Raw genomic sequence first — 15,812 nt, forward strand, 5'->3', positions numbered from 1 at the left:
AAATCTCTCCAAACTGCCCTCTGCGCCCGGTGTGGTGTAATGCGCAGACATCTGTCCTCAGTCCAGTATGAGGACAACGCGCGAGGAAACTCTTCGAGCTACACATACACTATCTGAGCCGGAGAAAAATGGAGAATAAATGCCCCCATCTGTGTTGTTTACCATGTAAAGATATTGTCAGATGTTGGCGATTATGATTTTTCTTTTTACGCAGTTCTGGATATAGCGGCGCTTTGAACTGTTTCATCAAGAGGCAAACAGGAGCTTCTCGCACTCTGGGAAACAGATATTGTGCACCGTTTGCGCCTCGCATATGCGCGGGAGACGCTGATGTCTTCATTGGACTCCTTGCAGTCGGAGATGGTGGAACTCTCTCGGATTTCGAACGTGGAAACGTAGCATCTAATTAATCAGCGACTGCAACTGTACCCCGTAAAGGCGCAGCGGCACTTGGTCCGGCTCTCTTCTACACCTACCTTTGGACTCTGAAGTGTGGAAAGAAGCGTGGTACGGTCGGTGCACTGGATCGGAGTATGAAAAACACACCTGGCGCGGCATTTCAGCTTTATTCTACCAGGACGCAAGCCGAGTTTGAACTCGTTGTGAGGAAATTTGCGGATCGCGGCTGTTCAAATGATTTTAGCTGTTGATTCACTTTGGGACAGTAGATGATTCGTTTTTTTTTGTTTGGATTTAAACACCAACAGCCAAGCCACTTTCAGGTCTGCATGGGCCATATTTAAGGTAAGTGAGCATTATGATTATTTTGTATTATTGTAAGTGTAAAATAACATCACCATAGCATCAGATCATTTGTGGTCAAAGGACATAGCCTACACACTTCGCTTAGATCATTTTCGTTGAAATGGCAGATCAAAATTAAAAATGCAACTTGTTAGGACTTTTGCATTTAAGCCCAGTATTTATCCATGCATGGCTGTTTAGGTTTACTGCAGACTCAACATGCCATTAGACAGTCACGTAAGCTTTGGGGATCGCCATCTGGCCAACTCTCACCATTATTTAGGCTATCGTTGCCAACACGCTTTGGTGCGTGCTTTAACCAACGCATTTTTGTGTTTGAGAGGCGCACCCTCCGTGCCTCATTATAAGTAGCAAGAGCTCGCCTGATATCACAACAACATGAATATATCGTTCTATAATCCTGTTAGGTCTGACATAAAAGGTCGCATGTTATTCGCAATGTTTGTTATTTTGTAACACTTTTACGCACACATTTACGCATGATTCCATTTGTATTTTTATCACATTTGTATGTTTATATTTTGTGCATATCTTGATATTATCAAGTTCATTATAGGCTGTTTTTCCCTAATCAATTTTTTTGATTTTCGTATTTTAGGTTTACAGTTTCAATGATATTCAAAATCACAACAAACCCCTTGTGTGAGACAGAAACAAAGTGAAGATCAAAGCCTGTAGACACGATGACACATAGGCCTTGTTATTAATACAGAATGAGTCAAGGCATGTAACATTTTGCTGACTTCTTCATAAACAACAGTTGGCCTACATTCTGATAAGACTGTCTGCCAGTGTTATTAGATGATTTAATTTTATTTTAATTTTTGAAGTTAGTAGTTTCAAATCATTTTGGTGTTGTGTACCTATTTCAAATAAAACATCCTCTCTTTCTTTTTGCAGCTTTCTTCATAGGAAGTCTAAGATGAAGTTATGGGATGTTTTGGCCACGTGTTTGTTGCTCCTGAGCTCTGTTGCTACACGGCCTCTCTACCAAAACACTCAGCCAGCCAAGAGGACTTATTTCCCCAGTAGCTACAGTGATCTGGTGTCCCTGTCTGTGGAGGAAGAAGAGCCCACGTTTCAGCGAGAAGACCACAACCTTCAGGAGATCTCTATGGAGGAGCAATGTAAGACGCACAGCATGTTTGGACATAACCTTTAGTCAATATGATAATGGTGGATTATTGGCCCACATGGGGGTCATTTTATATATCTGTGCTGCTTGTGAAAACACATGAAATAACCTGCTAACCACTTAGTCAAATAGGAAAATAGTGAGATCTAAAAATAAATTCTCCTCATTGTCATTCACTGCCATATGTTGACTTTTGAGAGTTAATAGTAGGCAGCACACTTAGCCCATACTGTAGGTTGAGTTTCATGTAAGGGCAATTCAGACGTGACTGTATGTTACAAAGTCGGGTTCTCTGGCCAAGTCATTTAGCCTTTCAGGACTAATTACACTTGAGAAGCAGTATGTAATGTGATAGCCAGTTGGGCTGAGCCAACAGTGAAGAGTCCTACATCGATAAGGCTTTCAGACAGGCAGGTTATCAGCCGGACGATCTTAATTTGTGTTTTATTGCTGCTGTGGGTTACGTCACACTGATGTCAAAACAAGCCAGTGGCATGAATAAGAGTATGAACAGTTGGGATACCAGAGGTCGCTCTTCACATTTCCCATTCTACCCTTTGTTTATGTTCCTCTCGCTGACTTCACAGACCCCTGACCTTTACCCATCTGCCAAAAGTCAGAAATCATGGCATTTTTTTTAGGGCAGTGTGAACCAGGTCACAGGAATTTCCAGGGGGGAAAGAGGCTGGACAACACCACAGAAAGTTTAAGGCATCTAGTGTTTGAGTTCTGTGTTTATGTTCATTTTAACAGCAACAATGGGGCAAGAATTTCCTTTGTTTGGATCAGCGAGTCACTGTATCATCTTCACACAGAAGTGGAAGCCGCCAAGAACTCGATAAGGAATGGAACATTTGGACGAATGTTTGTCCTGCCACCTCGTATTCTGTTTGGGTCTGGTGACATCCCCAATCTGCTTTGTAACCCAAGACCGCTTAACTATGCACTAATAGTGTAAACAACACTGTAGCTCCAAAGGGAGACGTGTCTTTCAAAAAAGACAAACAGGCGTTTTCTCTTATGTTTTAAGACTAAAATGTGCAGGCAGCTGCCGCAGCAGGGGACTGATATTAGTCGTGAGCCAACAAACTCTCCAAAAGAAAACCTTATTTAACCATTTCTCTTTGTCAGATCCAACTGGTGTGTAATTGATTTCTTTCAAGATGCTGACACGTTAGTACTTACTCAATTTGCACCATCAATCACTCAATTAGCTGCCACCAATCCAGTCTTGGCAGCAGGTGTACACTGTAGCCACCCGTGTGCGTGTCAGCTGACAAACAATAGGGGGTGTCTAAATCAAAGGGCAGGTGTGTCTAAACAGATTGGCGTGGGCTCACCTGATACATTTGCGGCGGCCCAATCAGCTGTGTAGCGCAGGCGGATCAGATGGCCTGTGTGCTCTCTGCCAGAGGAACAGGTAAAGGAGGACGGATAGGTGACACTGCAATAGAGAGGCCGCGTCAACCACAACGCCACCTGCCAGACATCACACACCAAACTGCCCTGACTTCCAGACACACACACACACAGACACACTCATGCTGTCACATGAATGCACGCAGGTCATGTAATTAGAGTTGGACTAATTGATTAATTTTCAGAGGAAAAGGTCTACTAGTCTTCATGCATAGTAGCCTACATTGTTGCCAGACTTGAAAGCTTTGGAGTAGGAGAAACATTGCTCCGTAATAGAATCAACATGTAACAGAGGAGTGTCCAAGACTTTCAGTCAGTCCTCATTGATCCTGGCAACAGATGGCGGAGAGCTGTGCTGGTGCATGTTTTGAGTTTTCCCAGCAGACTGCAATCTGCTTCATCTAAATGAGCACATTGTTTCCTTTTATTTGCCCATTTAAGTCTTGGCATTCTTCATTTACATTCATGAAAAGATTAAAAATTACTGTAAAACAACGTCTCCGTAAGTGGTGTAATTGTTCTGTCCCTCCCCTACTGTATATCAATAAAGCCTGGTGTGTGTGAAATAAAAAGCAGGTTCATTTAAGCAGTATAGCTTAACAACATCCTAGGTACTCAGGAGATTGAAGCACAATGTAGGCAGCATGCCGTCCATGCAAAATCGAGACTACCCACATCTCATCATTTAATGATGTGTTAATTTTGTTTACTTTTCTGAAGACCAATTCTGAAAATGGAGTTTACCAACACCCTCTGACCTTTAGCCTCCAACTTATCCCCCAACAGCACCTGCACGTCCATATGAACAACTCTAGACTGCTTTCGACATTCCTCTGCCAGAGACTAATCTATAAATCAGCGGGCACCATTTTTCCTCTCTGTGTTTCTCAGTATTGTAGACATTTTCGACATTTGTGTCGGCACATATTTTTCGACACTTTAACATGCCTGCTGACCATGAGTGTGTACAGTCAACAACAATGTCTAGCATCCTTTTCTGCATGAATGACATCTGAGTCTGGATGGCTGGTTGAACCGAGTTATGAGATTGGTATTGATCTTCTCATTTAAGAATGTAAATAAGTGTATTTCACCAAATGTTGAACTATTCCTTTTAGTCACTCCTGCTACTGTCCTTTTTGTATACCTCATTCAAATGTTCGTCTGCTGACATTGTTGGTTCTGCAATGATTTCAAACCCCTCATGTAGTTTTTATTATGATCGATTAGTTTTTTCCTCCGTGATATTTAAAGCCCCTCAAAACCTGGTCTAAAATAGTAAAAATCAATATATGACATCAACGTTGGGAGTCTTAATAAGCTTAAACAAAAATATGATTGAAAATAAATGTTCATAAATATTATAATACGTAGTTACAAAAACTGCTATTTTACTGTTTAGATCGCTTGACAGGGCTGTGTGGGTGTGGTCGTATCAAACAGTCTCAATGATATCAGTCATTTTTTTTTTTAGAACGTACTGGCAGTGGCCGTGATGTGTTTAAAACAATTAATGTGTAATGAGAACCAGAGCATAGCCTACCTCATTTTAACAGAATATCTGTAAAGTTTATCAAACTTAAATGACAATAACCTTAATGTTGATTGTTAAACATGTCTAACTCTTTTCAGATGCTTACTATCATGCAACTAACTCCCACATTTTCATAGTTAAAAAGATTGTCAGGATTTGGGTTTACAGTTGTTTTAAATTTGTATTTCATGTGCTCATACATGTTTTGAAAGCAGTAAATCATTGATCAACATGCTGATGATGTGACATTTCAGAAAGCTTTCCTTTTGAATGAATAAAAGACAGCTTTCTAAGTGAATCTGTCCCTTCTGTATCTTTCAGATGACAACGCAGGTCCCTATCCAGAGCAGTTTGATGACGTAATGGATTTTATCGAGGCTACCATTGGCCGACTCCGGAGATCTTCGGAGCCCAGAGGGGGCTCCAGGGGACGGACGGAGCAGAGACAGAGAGGAGCAGCAAACACAGGAGGCGCGAGAGGCGAGGGGAGAACGCATGGAGACCGGAGGAGAGGCCGGGGGCGAGGGGGCAGTAAGGGCGGTAAAGGAGGGCGAGGAGAGAAGGGGAGAGAGAGGATAACGGTCCAGAGTCGAGGCTGTTTGCTTAAGGAGGTCCACCTCAACGTGACGGACTTGGGCCTGGGCTACCAGACTAAAGAGGAGCTGATCTTTCGGTACTGCAGTGGCCCCTGCGTGGAAGCGGAGACCAACTACGACAAGATCCTCAACAACCTCACACACAACAAGAAGCTGGACAAAGACACACCCTCTCGCACCTGCTGTCGACCAATAGCTTTCGACGATGACTTGTCTTTCTTGGACGACAATGTAGTGTATCACACTCTGAAGAAACATTCTGCCAGGAAGTGTGGCTGTGTCTGAGGAGGTCACATGGATTGTGACAAAATGACAGACCTGAACAGCATCAGGGAACTATAAGGATCACCTTAACAAGCCCGTGCTGCAAAGGGTGGGATCGCTGTTGGAAATGGGCATACAAAGTCAAAGAGGTGTGCTGTCTGTTTTTTGGCCGCATCGGTGACCTGAGAAACAATGGAATGGCTGTTAAAAGACAAACTGTCCATTTAACTTTGAAAGTCCACGCTCAGACCTTCAGAACCATAGGACAGGGTTTGATGGTCCAATCAGACACATGCATCGATGTTTTTGCAGAAGAAATTATACTGTTACAGTTCCAGATTGGCTAACTGCGCTGTCTAAAAAAGGTGTGTGAGTGAAGAAAACTTCTAGAAGGTTTTCCAAGGAACATCACTCCTTTTTGTAACTGGCTCCATAGACTCCAAATGAACACAGTGATTTGAGGATTATGTTCAGCTGCAGTCTAAAGCAATTCCACTGCATATTCTGGATGTTGACATTTAGGGGGTGACACCGGAATTAAGCAAAGACATTTTGGTGCAAGGACTCTACATAAAATCCTATCATATATATATATATATATATATATATATATATATATACATACATATATATAGTATATATATACACGTGTGTGTAAGAGGTATATATTTATTAAAACAGAATTAACTTATTGTTATTTATTTCAATCCATTTTATGAAAGAAATTGTCGTTTTTTTTCTTATTTATTTAAAAGCTTTGTTTATCCTGGTTGGTGCCAAAGTGGAGCATTCTCTCAAGCAACGTGAAACAAGGTGATCCAGATATGCTCAACACTCACATCCTTATAGGGCTTATTGGCTTCACCTAGATTCCAGGGTTTCTCAATGCGCCAGTCCAACAGATCATCATTAGCTATCAAATGAAGGGAGGGTAGGAGTGGACCAATAGGAAATTTTTCGATTGAACTGATCGGTTGTTTTGGAGCTTTTTTGAGGGACAGCAGGGTATATTTTTCTTTTTCTTTTGACACTTCATTGTCCCCAATGTGACCATGCTAGCACAGGGGTGGGCAGCTGGGTATATACACCCAATCCAAACATCACATCATTACACCCTGTGTTTACAAGGAGGCAAATTACCCTTAGCTGCTGTTAGTATTCAAATTAATAATCCAGAATATAGGTTTAATATCCCTTCAAACAGGAGCCATCTTTGAAATGACATCTAACATCAACATGAGCGTAGTGGTCTCTCTGAAGACCTTGTAGGTGCCTTTTGAGGGTCCATCCTTTCAGTAACGGGCAGGCATTCTAGCAGCTTCTGTAGTCTATTAGCATTTGTTACCCAAAACCTCTCTTTGGCCTCGCACCAAGTCTGAGCAAAGGCTTTGCAGCAGTTACTGTCCCAATAGGCTTTAAAGCTCACATGACTGCCTGTGTTTCTGTCTGGATCTGACAGGCAGGTCTAACTCACTGAAATGGGATTTGAAAGTGATCCTCTAACATGAGTCTTAACCAAATATCTGCATTGGCAAAGGCATTTCGGAGAAGGCAGTTTAAGGCAGATCTAGCTACTGCCGCGGCTGTCATCGCCAACCGCTGTAAACATCTCAAGACTAGACGTTTTGACAAAAGCACATGTTTTGGAATTGCGAAAGGGGCCGACAATAGATGGGCTAAGTGTGCTTTCTCCATGTAATGACTTGTTCGGCTAAGTTTATTCCCGATCTGTACAGAAATATATCCAGGAATACAGGTGTTTTTGAAAGCATGTTGCTGTGCCCATCGAGCCCCTGCGAGGGGATCGTTTTAAGTGGAACAAAGAGAGCCCTTAGCTAGGTCTTGATGTTAGCACGGATTAGGGACCAAGGTATCTGTGCCCACCCAGCAGCAAGCAGGCCAGCTTTAGTGTGTAATCCCCCCGCACACAGAACAAATCCACTGCATCAAGCTGAATTTAGGCCAAACACTACACAGCGAGGGAAAAAAAACTCTAGCTTTTATCACAGCATACCTCATCAATTGGATCATCTTCTCCCTTTAACAACTGATTTGTGCGTAAGCCTTTCCAGATGAGAATGTGCAGTAAGGAGACTTCCCAGAAGCCTCAGAGCACCTCTCTACTCTTCGATACCATACATTAATGTGTTAAAACTGTGACCACTCATCTTCATAACTGTTTGCTCAACTGTTTCCTTGGCGATTAGTCCTCTCGTTTTGATGCAAAGGTAAACAAGCAAAAGGTACCGATGCAAAGGTATCCTCAGTGTTAATACTATAAGAAGGGATTGGATTTTTTGTTTCACTCCTTGTTGTGTTAACACCCCTGTGAAAAACCCTGTCATGTCGCCTCACTTGTTTCGTGTTACAGAACCAAAGCTCTCGGCAAACTTTATTTTTGTACAATATTCATTTTATAACTTTTTACAGAATTAAACTCATTTCTATCAAACGAGCATGTCTCCTGGTTTTCTGCCATGTATAATAATGCGCTGGTGCCAGATTGTTCTAATTTACCTTGGATATGTTTACATAAGCATTACGTAAAATTGAAGACGACGATTTGGGTTGAATGGAGAATTGCTAGGGATGCTTTGAGAGATGGCCGGTACAGTGTGGCGTCCCCTCATGTAGTGCATTCCTGAACACTGGCCCAGGGTCGTACAGTAAACAAAAGCTAGCCGTAAAGGGCCACTGAGCTGTAAATCAAGTCCCTCCAGAATCTTTCCGCTGTGCAAAGAAGATATGCAAATGCTGATGAGAAAATGCCTTAAAGAGTGCCAGCTACACATGCACAGTATAACCTACACTCCTTGAGCCCGATGTACATGTATAGCTGTGGTACTACGAGAGCTGTTTGCAAGTATTTTGGGGCTAGTACAATTAATTACCATTTTTTTACAATACAAAGGCACCAGTCTACATTGGTAAAATTTCTAATCATTCGGCCCAGGAATACTGACAATTAAATTGACTTTGACTAGTTATTTATTTTTATCAAAAAGCTGTTTCTTTATTTTTTTCGATGTCTCTTTAGTCCTGAGGTCTGATAATTAAAGCTGCTCTTCCATATCTATAATGCTATATTAACAATGGATGAAGAATACATAAAAGTGTACACCCACGTTGACAAACTGCATTAACTGCTCTCTTCAGCATTGTTTCTGGGTGTAGGCAGCTGTTTTTAGACCAATGCACACTACCCGACCAGCTCCAAAGGGCAAACAAAGAAGAGCTAAAAAATATTCCCCTAAGGAGCAGGCAGATGCAAAAAAAGAGTTGAAAGAGAGTGAATTTTTTACTTGCATTCGCCAGGTTAAACCGACTCCAAATGAGGGGTGATGCTGTAGTTGGCTGCATAAACAGGGATGGTATGTAAATGCTGTGTTCCCAACCTAAATGCCTGTGACCTTAGGCAGGGAAAGACAAAAGCCGGGAATTGTTGCAAGATAAACTGAAATTTTTGCATTTATTTGGGACTCATTTATTTAGTTTATATTTACATTTTTTCTTTGGCAGAAAATAAATAAATAAATAAGAGATCTTTGGAGTAGGGGAGAACGGGGTTATATGTCACACTGTATGGTTGTCACAATCGTTATATCTCGGAACCAGAAGGCTCTGTCTGTGAAATTTTGGTATGTAAATATCCAGACTTGGGATCAGAGGTCACCTACGTAGTCTTCCTTGGAGTTAGACTGCTGAATTTGAGGGGTTGGTTGTCACATGTTATCCAAAGGCTGCAGCCAGAAAAGGAAAATTGTCTAGCTGTATCCTCACTGACACCCCAGGAAGGAAAGAATAGAGCAGGAAAAGGCAGCTAGCATGCAAAAGAAAAAAGGGCAACAAAATCAAAACAACTCAGTGCATCCCAAACTAGACCAGCTGCCAAGGCTACTGCACCCCAGTGCACTCCACCCCAGCTGGAGAAGAAGAAACAGTAAGTTATGTAGGCCTATTTGTCAACTTGAAAATGCAATTAAACTTTCAAATTTAGTTCTGCTTTCTTGCCTTCTTCTTAAGATTATTCCCATTAAGATAACATTGTGACAAGCAACCCCATAAGTGTGACAACCGACTCCTTGATGGGGTTGGTTGTCATGATGTGTAATGGTGTCTTTGATGAGCAATTTCTTCTTTATTAATTCAATACATTTGAAAAAGTGAGGGGTACACATTTCAAGCCAACACCTTAAGCTTCAATTTAATGTAGGAATGACTATTGAAAGATGTTTAGGTAATGAGCAATTCTCTCTAGAGTAAAAAGTTTGCCTAGTAGCCCTGGTCTCCCCTATATGGAACACTGTTCTCTATCTGGGAAGACAATATGTTGAGTTGTTAAAACATTTTTATAGCTTTGAGCAGTATAAAACAAATAACCTCACCAAATCTCCATCAGGGCATGATAGATACAACCACAAGATAGTCTGATATAAAGACATTGTATTTTGGATGAACTGACTATTTATGCCTGTACCTGGAGGCTCAAGGTTCCAGCTACACACACAGATTTTGCTTTACGTGCCAAATGGTTCATCACATGCTGGTGAAGTGATTGCCGAATAAAACTACTCACCTGAGCTCCTGCTGTTGCTGGCTGGAAACTCTTCTTCTCATGTGGAAATTTACGATAGCGTCTCTCCTAATAATCCATGTGTTGAATACTTTCCATGTCTTCACACAACTGAGCAATTAGAGGAAAAACACCCAGCAAATGTATTATTAAAACCCAAGTGTCATCAGGCCCGGTAAATTCAAAATGTACACTGCACTATGATGAACCATGTTACTCAAATTTCTCTTGCTGTACTTGAGAAACATCATTCACATTCATGTGTTCCTAGAGGCAGAAGTTGCATTCCAGAGTAAAGTATAAAGAACACAAACATGGGTTTCATTAGATCTGTATGTTGTGGATTTTTCTGTAAGCTAAAGTGTGTTAAGATGTCGTAAAGGTCATTCAAAGGATTCTAAGAGAAAGGGGAGACATGGCAGTACCTGTACGTGTGCCATACAGTGCAAAGTACAGTGCAGTTCATTTTAGAGCATTATTTGTTTTTGAAAAGACTACTTTGTTTGTAACCACATTTAAAGTGTGTAAACAACTGGAGCTCCTAGAAATATGAAACAATTTGGAACTGGAGGTTGAGCGTGGAAGTTCATTGTTCACCAGAACAGTCGTTTGAGAAAATGATTTTAACTCAAGGAAAAGTTTAGTTTGTGAACATTGATTAAGCTTTATAGAAATGATTATGAATTAGAATGAAGATAGATAACGCAGGGTTAGGGTGAGCACATCTACCAATTCAATAATTGAGCAAAAAGCAGCTTGTAAAATCTTTAATGAAAGCAGAGAGTCAAAACACCAGTTTTGGCTTGGACTGAGCGTACTGTGTATCTGCAGGTTTGATCCAGTGAGAAAATAATTCCTTTGATCAGCTGGAGAATAAAACACATTTTATTTAGGGTTTTAAGACTAAATTCAGTCAGAAGAAAAAAACATCTAAATCCGCAGAAGGCTGCTTTAAGTTTTGTATATCACGTCCATCAAAAACAGCTTTTAAAACCTTAAAGTATGGAATTGGCTGCGATAATTTGTATGTCTCGCGATTTACTCCTTACGAACTGGCAAACTGTTTTTCATAACTTACGAATAGGACCCAGACCACAAAACCTGGAGCTGATTTGTGAGGCATTAGCTAAATCTGGAGATGTTGGAGGAGAGGACAATAGAAATGATGGAAATAAAGTATATATAACCCAAACAGACATTAAAAGCCAAGTTTTTCAAGTAGTTGATAAATTGCAATGAGGGGTGCGAGCACATATCTTTATAAAATGATATTGTGCTTGCACAGTTAAAATTCCTGCACATTTATGTGCTACTAACACAATACAGAAGCACACATACATTTTCGCTTAAAGAAATTGTACAGAAGGGAGGACAGACGCTGTAACATTTTGTGATTTAGTTAATGTTCTTAAGCACAGTTTCTGGCAGTAACTGAGTGTTCTGGGACTGATCCCAAGACCTTTTGGTTACAGTGCCTAATATTCAACCACAAGCCCACCCTGTCTGCTAGCCTATATAAAGTAAGTTGCAGTTGAAGCCCCTCAGATCTTGCGTTTCTTCCACTCTGGTTCCTTGTCAGCCTCCTCATCCTCCTCCGATTCTTCTGCAAACAATGGCTCTGGCTGGGTACTAAATTTAGAAAAAGGGGGCGAGGGGAGAGGGGTTATGGTTCAACAGTTTGTTTCAGACAAATTAAGAGCAATGCAATAAAGTGCAAATTAAAGATGATAACCGTATGGCACAGCTGGGAAGACACCAATGTTTTAAAAAGTGTAATATTAGAAATGTTGTGCTTCTGAAAAATTATTATTCTGAAGTGTTTATTTCTTGTAAGATGGGCCATAATACGGTCAAACTGCCTTTACCGGGCTGCTCCTCAGCAGAAGTTAAACTTTAAATTTAATGTAGCTCCCAGCCAAGCACAGGGAGCTGTGATGGTAAGGCCGCTCTGCAACGTATACCGCTTGCATATCATATTTAAGAAGAGATTGTTTTCTCTTAATATGTGAAACAGACTGTTTGATTTGGCACACATCTTTGTTCTACTCTTAGCTCATAGCTGTCTGAGTCAGATAGTGATCTAAAGCTGTCCTTACTCTCCTTTCTGCAGTTTGAAGTGAGTAAAACTGTGCAACTCCTTAAACATTTATGTGTCACGCCAGCAGGAAGAAACCCAAGTAGCATTACAATAGCAGGAGCAGCAGCAGCCCCAATACTCATGTTACACTGCCCGCTAATGAGACACAATGAGTTGGTGAGGAAAAGACAAGTGTGTAAATGATTCATATATATATATATATATATATATATATATATATATATATATTTTTTTTACAAATGACGTTGGCGTTTTCTTACAGTGTGTATGCCGGCGCAACCCAGTAAGGGTTCTCCGAAGCTTCCTTGGCGTGGCGTAGAATGGCCTGTCTTGGGTTACTGTCGTCAGTTTTATCTAAAGCAATGTTCTTCACAATGAATGATGACAAGGTGCCACCATGAGCTGCTACCCTGCCTCCGCGACCTGTCAGGACACATGATTACTGGATCAGATACAGTTAAGAATAAAAAAAAAATAGAAAATAAAAATGTTAATGCTATGAGACCACACTATGACACACTAGTATACCAACTGACACCACAATTATATGTTTTTTAATTTTCACAAATTGTGTACATTGTATTCTGAAAGCTTTTACATTGAAGCTGCTCACTGTTTTGCAGTCCCCAGTGGCACTAATACACATAAATAAACAGACATTAAATATAAAAAAATATATATATACGTATATATAGGGCTGGGCTAAAATCAATATCTCTATTTTTGGACTATATCTCGATACACAATATATATCTCGATATATTTCGAACCTCCTCTAGAGCACATAATAAATGCTAAATTTAATTTATTTGTTGCATAACAATCACATTGATTGAAATAGTGCACACACATTTTGAAAGGGACTAACAATGCATTAGGCTGCATGAAACAACATCTTTATATTCTTTAGTGCTTTCTATTGGAACAATTGTTCCACATCCTTCACCTCCCATAAAATGGATCCAGCAATATTTTATTTGGAAACAAATTTGACTTTTTCCGTCTTCTGTTAATCTGTAAAGGTGGAACACTTATTATGACTCATTACAACCACTGACATACAGGAAAGAGCGAGAGAAGTGAACACCAGCGAGTATGCCGGCGGCTGCGGCAAAAAAAAAATTAAGTGCCAGTTTGTATTCGATGGTCGCGATAGGGTCATTTCATACATCCCTTGGAGAACATCTCGCGATACATTGCATATATCCGATAAATCGCCCAGCCCTATATGTGTATATCTATCTTCGTTTGAATGTGGTGCAGTTGTGTGTACTTTTGTATAGTAAATTGTACTACAATTCATATGTCTTAAAGCTGGCTACTTTCTGTAAGTTTCATGTCTAAATGCTTTAAACGTGTTATTTTTTTGTAATAGGCAAAAAAGTATCGTCCTGAAGGAATATACAAGTGATAGAGAAAAAAACGCAACAAAACACAGCAGCATTTAACAAGCTACGTAGTAGGAAATCCTTTCCTATGATCATGAATTGGTGTGGCCTTTCTTGACAGACTATATGACAATGAATAAATAAACAGACCAAGGTCGGTTCCAATTCAGAGAAACTTCAAAATGCATTGTTACGTCCCCAGCAGTTAAAATATATGAGGCAAACAGCAGGCTAAAATGATTCTTTGAGAGGCCAAGTGGGAGCAGCGCTGTTTTAGCGCTTGACATCAGCTGCATTGCGTAATACCCCATCACATCAACAACTGTGAACTTGTACATCTGACTGAAACAGAATAGCGAATCATCCAGTTTAGAACATGAGTAATAATAGGATTTATTTTTTCAAAACAACAAATCTGTCAAGTTTTGCACTTAAAAAAAGCAAGAAACCAAATTGCACTTTACCTGGTCCCGACACGGGGGGCTCTGGTTTGTTTGATTTCTTTGGGTCCAGTCTGTCCTTCTCCAGCTGTTTCCGTGTACTCCGCTGCCGGGCCTCTCTGAACATTGGTAAGGCATGGGCTGGAGACACACAGGGTAAACAAGGATAATCAACTTGCTTATATAACTGCAGGATCACAAAACACTGCCACACAATAAGCAGGCGGGAAACTTGGCAATATGTTCAGTGCTGTTGTTGTCACCCACATATAGTACTTGTAATGCATTAAATGAAGACAGAGTTGTAAGATGAGATGAGGCAGTGTTTTCATACTTAAATGCACAGAGTCTCGGCTACTACTGCAGCGGATACGCAACATTTACGCAAGAAAACCCATGCACTTGTTGACCTATGGTAGCATCGCTTCTCTTGTGTAATCTGTCTGCCATAGTGCACACCAACATATTCATTATGCCCCCCCATGTTTAGATTCAGACAATCACACCGCCACTCTTCACACTTTTGTGAACACTATCACAATAAAGGCCCCGCAGCACTTAAATCCCTGAGTGTGTGAGTGACCATGTGAATGAGTGCCCTCAAAAGGTGTGTGAGAAGGGAGAGATAGTGTGTGTGCATTTGTGTTTGTGTAAAGCGAGTGTATGCTCTGCTCTTATCCTCGGGGGTTACAAAGAGACACTTTAGTAAAGGGCTAGATAAAGTGATTTTCCATTCGGGAGCCCCTGTCGCCTGTTCAGTGTTAATTCTTCTCCTCCACGCTACATTAAGCAAAAAGGTTACTGTTAACAGATTCCCTCGCTTTTCTCAATGGGCCATCACATGCTTTCCTGTCCCCCTCTAATTTTCCAGTGCCAGGGCATCAAGTGCGTCAATCGGCGCTCGTGGCAGTCAAATGCACCGCCTACTTCACACCCTGTTGGCATGGCGATATCAATCACATGATGCATCTGAAAGAGGCTTGCGGTAGCCCAAACAATAAATGGCTTCTGAATTGATCCTCGGCAGCCAATCAGGGACGTGGTAACGGCAGCTGTTCCCTTCCTGAATAGGTTCATGACTTCAGTCTGGGGGCAAAGGAGAGTGGGGCACGCACTAAAGAGATGACAGCCTCGTGTGTTGCTGATATGATAGGTAAGGGGAGGTTTGTGTGTGAAGGGTGTATCACGCCAACAGAGACAGGAGAGGCGGCTGGACCTGGCGTGATCGACGCGTGGCACGGTGCCCTGTGGCTGTCCGCTCACTCATCTACACTTTACTCCATCAGCTAATGGACCTGTGAAAGCCCTGAACACACTTGTGTGTGTGTGTGTGTGTGTGTGAGAGAGGACCAATGGAAGATGGAAGTAGCATGTAAATGAGGGATGGTAGTTTTCTTCTTAGTATCTGAAGGGGAGGATGCTTGGAATATGCTCCACATTTCACATCACGCACAAGGGAGATGGCAGGCATTGTTTTGATGACGATGTTTTTCTCTTGCTGTAATACCATGCCTTGTCATACGAAGAGCTCTATTGTTCTCATAAGGTCTGGCGGGCTGAGACAAATTGTGAGTGAGTTCATCTAGACTTAAGAAGAACT

At 41.2% G+C, this 15,812-nt stretch overlaps 2 protein-coding genes across 3 annotated transcripts in view; one reads left to right on the forward strand and one right to left on the reverse strand.

Moving 5' to 3' along the window:
• Positions 1-635: 635 nt before the first annotated feature.
• On the forward strand, positions 636-5,734 carry gdnfa (glial cell derived neurotrophic factor a; the record flags this gene model as incomplete). The annotated part of the gene is made up of 3 exons (XM_080046703.1): positions 636-744; positions 1,666-1,892; positions 5,175-5,734. Exons 2-3 carry the CDS (start codon positions 1,688-1,690, stop codon positions 5,732-5,734), a joined length of 765 nt encoding a protein of 254 aa, XP_079902829.1. The 5' UTR covers positions 636-744; positions 1,666-1,687.
• Positions 5,735-11,038: 5,304 nt separating this feature from the next.
• The window catches only part of wdr70 (WD repeat domain 70), a 39,325-nt gene continuing 34,551 nt past the window's right edge, over positions 11,039-15,812 (reverse strand). For both annotated transcript variants that reach the window (XM_080046697.1, XM_080046696.1), the window contains exons 16-18: positions 14,237-14,353; positions 12,645-12,807; positions 11,039-11,915 (exon numbers count right to left, since the gene is read on the reverse strand). In XM_080046697.1, coding sequence (XP_079902823.1) covers positions 11,828-11,915; positions 12,645-12,807; positions 14,237-14,353 — 368 coding nt within the window. In that variant the 3' untranslated portion in view covers positions 11,039-11,827. The remainder of the gene's footprint in view (positions 11,916-12,644; positions 12,808-14,236; positions 14,354-15,812) is intronic.

Source organism: Ammodytes marinus, assembly GCF_949987685.1.
Source record: "Ammodytes marinus genome assembly, chromosome: 18".
Classification (NCBI taxonomy): Eukaryota; Metazoa; Chordata; class Actinopteri; order Uranoscopiformes; family Ammodytidae; genus Ammodytes; species Ammodytes marinus.